Here is a 7,065-nt window from a genome sequence, read left to right on the forward strand (position 1 = left end):
ACAAAGCACAAATATAAATATCACACACGTAACTTATTACAGTTGTATAATATTGTTATATCATTTAGTAACATTACTGCATCCTATATTATCATGGCATTTGATGGCTCACCTGGTCTTGCTCCACAATCGGTGTTCTCCTTATTCTCATGCAAAGCTCTGTAGTGCCTAAGCATGGATGAGGTGTTGTTGTTATATCCCAGCTCCCTGGCACATAGCAAACACTTCACCTTGTACAAAAGTACAGACAGCTTAACATAAATTGTATTGCACCATCAGTATTATGAAAATACATCTTCTGTAGAAATCTACATACCTTGTTGGGAGGATCCATCCATCCATCCATCCATCCTCATCCGCTTTATCCGAGGCCGGGTCGCGGGGGCAGCAGCCTAAGCAAAGAGGCCCAGACCTCCCTCTCCCCAGCCACCTCCTCCAGCTTATCCGGGGGAATACCAAGGCGTTCCCAGGCCAGCCGAGAGATATAATCTCTCCAGCGTGTCCTGGGTCTGCCCCGGGGCCTCCTCCCGGTGGGACATGCCTGGAACACCTCACCCAGGAGGCGCCCAGGGGGCATCCTTGTCAGATGCCCGAACCACCTCAGCTGGCTCCTTTCGATGTGGAGCAGCAGCTGCTCTACTCTGAGCCCCTCCCGGATGGCCGAACTTCTCACCCTATCTCTAAGGGAGAGGACAGCCACCCTTCGGAGGAAACTCATTTCTGCCGCTTGTATCCGCGATCTCGTTCTTTCGGTCACTACCCACAGCTCGTGGCCATAGGTGAGGGTAGGGACGTAGATCGACCGGTAAATTGAGAGCTTCGCTTTTACACTCAGCTCCCTCTTCACCACGACGGACCGGTGCAGCGTCCGCATTACTGCAGCTGCAGCCCCAATCCGTCTGTCGATCTCCGGCTCCCTTCTCCCATCACTCGCGAACAAGACCCCGAGATACTTGAACTCCTCCACTTGGGGCAGGAACTCATCCCCGACCCGGAGTGGGCACTCCACCCTTTTCCGGCTGAGAACCATGGCCTCAGATTTGGAGGTGCTGATCCTCATTCCCGCTGCTTCACACTCGGCCTCGAACCGTTCCAGTGCGAGCTGGAGGCCCTCACCCGATGAAGCCAACAGAACCACATCATCTGCAAAAATCAGAGATGAGATTCTGAGGCCACCAAAGCGAAAGCCCTCCGCCACTTGGCTGCGCCTAGAAATCCTGTCCATAAAAATTATGAACAGAACCGGAGACAAAGGGCAGCCCTGGCGGAGCCCATCACCCACCGGGAACGAGTCCGACTTATTGCCGGCAATGCGAACCAAGCTCTTGCAACGGTTGTATAGGGATCGAATGGCCCGTAGCAATGGGCCAGACACCCCATATTCCCGCAACACCTCCCACAGGACACCCCGAGGGACACGGTCGAATGCCTTCTCCAAGTCCACAAAACACATGTAGACTGGTTGGGCAAACTCCCATGCACCCTCAAGTTTGTTGGGAGGAATAAGATCAAAATGTTCCCACACAGGGGAGGACATCCTCCTCTTCTTAGCTGGCTCCATTCTCTCCTGACTTTCTCTCCTCACTCTCAGAAACCTCCAAACTCTCACTAACCGCAACTCTCAATCAAACACCCACATTTTGAATGAAGTCTGAGGGGTTTATATCGCTGTCATAGCTCGCGGCAAAGTTCAAACCACTTCATGAACCAGTCACGTGGTACAGCGAGGCTTCGGACGTCATCATTTTCAGCTCCTCCCATAAATGAAGCAAGCCTCGATACGCGCATCGCGGAAACGCCCTCTCCATTACTCGACACACGCTTCGAAGCCTCGATACAAAACGTCACATCACTAGGAAATGCCAACAGACTCAGAACAAACTAAGAGTCAGATCGGCAGAAACAGAGATCACGGACATGTCTGCTGTAACTGCAACGCTCTGCTCCACGCTGATGTTTGTCGTGTTCGTCTCTGCAGGTGAGGTTTACCTGTTTTAAGCCCAAATATATCTGACGCTGACATAAAGACGATTAAATAGTATCAGCCTCTTTATATGTTAACAAAATTTCGTAAAGAATTACTTTCATATGGATTCAGTTTGTCTGTGTGTGACGGAGACAAGAGGCTGAGTGGACACTTAGCATCTGTGTGGACAGGAAGTGTCCCACTGTAGCGACCGCACGCGCCGGAGCACGCGCAGTAGTGAAGTGCGGGTCGATCCTGAAATATCGATTCCTCCGATACCAATCATTTATGTTCTAGAATCGATTCTCACATTAAAATATCGATATTTTAGTAATTTAGGGTACATTTGTAGTTTATCATTAACAGGAACACAGTGGGAAGAAGCTATAACATTCGGATTGTCTACATTCAAAGGAACTACTTCCTCTTCCGCCTCTCATAGTCATGTGCGAAATATGGCTGTATAAATGTATGGCTGATATGGCCAATATTATAGTTATTATATTAATCATTCTAAGTTATTACAGCAGTGAGTTTGAACTCTCAAATCAAATCACTTCTGTTGTCACATCACATGTGCAGGTACACTGGTACAGCACATGTGCGTGAACTCTGTGTCAAACACTGAGCTTCAGTAAAGACTCAAGTTGCAGTTATTATGTCCTATCACCTTAAATCTTCACTCGAAGACACTCAAGTATCTGTGACAGTGTATATGTAGGTGTATTATATTTAACCTCCTAAGACCCGAACTCTTCCATGACATGCATTTTTAATTTCTCTTTGATATCTGGGCACATTGAGGCCTGATGAATGTAAAAGCAGAGAATTATCAGATTTTTTTTTTCACCTTATTTTTGTTTTTAAGAACAATAAGAGCCACGTATGAGGATATTCGTTTAAAATATTTGACAGAACAGTGGCAGTATAACGTCCTGGTACGTGGATATCAGGCCCATGCAGAGCAAAATTCAGTATTTTGGTCTAAATAACCCAAAATGTGATGTCCACATATGTGGACGGCAGGTCCTAGGAGGATAAGAGACAAATGTGCCTTCAGTATGTTGGCATTACTAAATTTGGCTCAATGCTTACATATATGTGTAAAAAGTAAACGTACGAGCTGTGATAACTGTTTCTGATAGAATGAAGAGTAGACTGATATATGAAATATTCCTTTATTGGGTGAGAAAATCAGACCATGTCATAACTGCTTTAAGTCATACAGAATAGAAATCAGAGCCTTAAACAGGCTGACTTCTGCTAAATGGGTCAAACTGGGCAGAAAGTCTACAAACACATAACATCCTTATAGAATATGATGTAACACTATAGATCAACTTAGCTCAGAATATATAAAGCATATAAACAATTACAGCAATATGATGCAACAAACACAGCAGTGCTACTGATCCAAAATACTCAAAGCTTCATAGAACTGAAACAAACATTGATTTTTATATGCAGCTACAAAGCTTCTTGTTCAGTGTATACAAACAGCTGTAGCTCCATAAAGGCAGCATGCAGAGACTCACAGTGTCTTATAATGAGAGGCTGCTTTCTCTCACACATTATGTTCACTTATTATCAGCACATGTTGTTGTTCTGTGGAAGCTAACATCTTGTAGTTTCTGACACTTTGCATGTTTAGCATGAGGCTAAAATTCCCCCTCAGTGGGTCACTGGTGACCTGCTGGATGTTCAGAGGTTCATTAAATCCAACATGACTAAAAACTCAAATGTCAAAGGAAATAAACAAAATATTTAAAGTCAATCATTCTGATCATAGTTGTACTTTGACCTTTAACCTCTCTGCTCTGTGTTGTTTCCTCTTTCAGAGCAGAAAAACATCACAGCTGAGTCTGGACAGGACGTCACTCTGACATGTCGAGCTCCAAACAACAACATCACAGCTGTGCACTGGAAGAACGCTGACCTGAAGCCAGAATATGTGCTTTTGTACCAGGCTGGTCTCTCTGATCCAACACACCTGCATCCATCTTTTAAGAACCGGGTGGATCTGCAGGACAGACAGATGAAGGATGGAGACGTGTCTTTGATTCTGAAGAACGTGACGATTAATGACACTGGAACATACGAGTGTCATGTGTTCATGGCAGAAACAGACTCATTGAAGATTCCCAGCATCATCCACCTGGCTGTTGTTCCTCCAGGTGAGTGAGTAGAGTTGAGTGTGTGTGTGATCAGAGGTGAAGCTGCTTCCTGGTTGTTGATGTGTGTTTGTTGTGTGGATGAGCTGGTGGATGTCAGAGGTAGACAGATGTTTCTCCAGCTGTTGTCTTTGTGGCTGTTTGTTTGTTTGTTTGTTTTTTACTTACGGTACAGAGTCATTAATGTCTGAGCGAACTATGTTACTTCCTGTGTCAGACTCTGTTTTTACCTGGTTAAATCACCATGGTGACTAATGTTAAAAACATAACCTGGTCATGTCCAGCATGTATTCAGTGTGATGTCGATTCTCTGCTGGGGGAAAATGTTTCATATGTGCAGCTTTTTAAACCGTATCTCACTAAAACCACTGAGTGTAACATCAGACTCACAGAGTTTTAATTTAGTGATGTGTAAACCGTGTAAATGTTTCGTACTGGATTCTAATCTATTGCCCAGGCTGCTGACGTTAAAGCTACTAGAGGATAAATTATAAGCTTCATCAGGATATTTATCCCCAAGAATACATTTTAAATCCAATTAATTTCATTTGATCAGTTGACACCTCACACCTGTTTCTCACCTGCAGGTCCGACAGGAGGACACACAGAGGACGGAGGGAAGGAGGATGGAGGAAAGGAAGGCAGAGGGGAGGAGGATGGACCTGTTGGATTGGCAGTTTCTGCTGCGTTTCTTTGTGCCGCTGTGCTTCTTGTTGTCGGTGTTGTTAGGTTTTGGATACAAAGACGACTTCAATCTAAGACTTATGATGATCCAGAGATCACACAGCCTCTTACGTCTGCGCAGGAGGACAGTTACACAGATGACCTGAAGATAAGTTAGAAATGAACCATCGTTTACATCCAGGTTAATTTCATTCAAATTAACTTTAAATTAAGCCGTTTTTTTGTGTTGGTTTAAAATATCAACCTCGTGTGGCCTTTTCTTCTTTAACTGCAGCACAGTGTGAAAAAGTTTGTATAACAAGCTTGTTTTAGGTACTGTTATGAAACAAAAAATTCATGCAGCTGAACTGTAGATGTTTCTCTCTGACTCTGAACTGTGAACCTCGCCAGCTTCTATTCAGCTCCTGATGCAGGAAGATGAAGTGAACAATGTAAATGTCCTTAATGTGTCTTCATCTCTATGTCCCATCTTTACATTTATACCTGTGTAATGTTGTTTTTTATTATGGGTGTTTTTGTAACGTACAGAGGTGAAAGGTTTTCTTTAAGTTCTTGCAGTTATGAAATTATGATCTTTATCTGTTTTGTGAACAGACTTCTGATTGGCTGTTTCATGTGATGAACCAGAAATAAATGATTCATGGTGATGTTGTTCGTCTGCTGCAGATTTCAGGCCTGACACGTCTTCTTTTCACCTCCACATGCACATCATGCTGCATTACACCAACATGCAAGTTGTTAGCTTGAGGATCACCTTGTAGCAAAAAAGCTATTTTATAACTGTACAGAATGGTGCTCATCAGTTTAATGCTGGATTGTGTTGCTGCACTAATCCTCAGTCAGAAGCCGTACATGCACAAGAACGTTTGTTTTGTATGCAATGTGACGGTGAATGAGGAGCAGACATTAAATGTTGTTTTTACAGCTCCAAATGTCAACAACAGTCACCTCAAGGTGCTTTATATTGTAAGGTCGACTCTACAATAATACATGATGTGGTTTGTGAAAAAGAAACATAATTGGCCTAAAACACTCACATAACAATCTTATAAAGTTTCATCACCCTGATTTTGTAAGCAAGCAAAAACTGCATGGTGCATTAAGGATTCTGAACAATTCCTAAATGCACCACAAGATGGCAGTCCAACACAAAGAGTAACACTTCACAATGTAACGCCTGTTTACCACAGCTACAAGAAGTTCAGACATGGAAATGAACAACTAAACCAGGGGTGTCGATAGGGTTGCCAACCGTCCCTTAAAATACGGAATCGTCCCGTATATAGAAACAAAAGTACACGTCCCGTATTGAGCTAATAAGGGACGCACTTTGTCCCGTAATACAGTGAGAATCAAAAGTAGTCTATAACTTTTAATGGAATTAACGCTTTGTTTGAAAACATAATTCCCAGCCCCTCTCCTGCTTTGTGACCAATGAGCTGACAGCACACTTATGACAATTCGAGTATGACAATTCAGATTACCGCTCATCTCATTGGTCGAGGAAAGGTCGCTTACAGAGAAAATACCGGAAGACAACAGATGACCACAACAAGAAGCATGGCCAACAGGGGAACAAACGCCGTCACTGCGGTGCAAGTCTCGGACGACAGTACACCTAAAGCTGGGCAGACACTGTGCGATTTTTTTCAGTCGCGATATTCAGCTCCTGCTCAAACTGCACGATTGACTCGCAGGGGTTAGAAGTTCGTAGGTCACGATGCAGGTCTCACACTATACGGCCCGATGCTCTGATGCGACCTGAGTGCTCACACTGTGCCTCCTTAAAATGAAGGTTATAACAGAAAATCTGTCGCTCGCTCTCCGTCTTACACTCACACAGACACACACACCACCACCATCAACTTTGCTAAATTGCTAATGAAAAACATGATCAGGCAGCTGTGATTGAGCAGCAGTGTAAATCCAACTATTTTCACGGTTGTTGTGGTCGTGATAATTTTGTGATGCCACATCGAAAAGGCTCGGATGAGCTTTCCAAAGTTCTACAAGTTGTGCCTCCATCGCTTGTGTCCAGATCGCACGCTGCACTGCCGTGCTGCGCCGTCTTTTTCACCGACGTTTACGTTTGCGCGTGAGCAGTGAGCCCCTGTGGTGAGACCCTCACGAGCGATTGATGATCGGGAGCTGGTCGTGAGGTGTTAATCACTTCTCGTTACCCCACGTATACTACACGATGAAGGCCAAAATCGGTCCGATCACTCAAAAAATCGGCTCAAAATG

The 7,065-nt window shown here is 44.2% G+C and overlaps 1 protein-coding gene across 1 annotated transcript; it reads left to right on the top strand.

Annotated features, from left to right (window-relative positions):
- Positions 1-1,764: 1,764 nt before the first annotated feature.
- Positions 1,765-5,468, top strand: LOC309695315 (ICOS ligand-like). Its single transcript, XM_082515853.1, has 3 exons — positions 1,765-1,978; positions 3,805-4,140; positions 4,725-5,468. The coding sequence occupies exons 1-3, from the start codon at positions 1,918-1,920 to the stop codon at positions 4,976-4,978; spliced, it is 651 nt and encodes a 216-aa protein (XP_082371979.1). The 5' UTR covers positions 1,765-1,917; the 3' UTR covers positions 4,979-5,468.
- The last annotated feature ends 1,597 nt before the right edge of the window (positions 5,469-7,065 follow it).

This window comes from Aulonocara stuartgranti, assembly GCF_965226115.1.
Source record: "Aulonocara stuartgranti genome assembly, chromosome: 3".
NCBI lineage: Eukaryota > Metazoa > Chordata > Actinopteri > Cichliformes > Cichlidae > Aulonocara > Aulonocara stuartgranti.

Coding starts and splice junctions, on each gene's coding strand:
- LOC309695315 (XM_082515853.1), top strand. CDS start 1,918: ATGTCTGCTGTAACTGCAACGCTCTGCTCCACGCTGATGTTTGTCGTG. Junction 1,979..3,804: donor TGTCGTGTTCGTCTCTGCAG/GTGAGGTTTACC, acceptor TTCCTCTTTCAG/AGCAGAAAAACATCACAGCT. Junction 4,141..4,724: donor CCTGGCTGTTGTTCCTCCAG/GTGAGTGAGTAG, acceptor TCTCACCTGCAG/GTCCGACAGGAGGACACACA.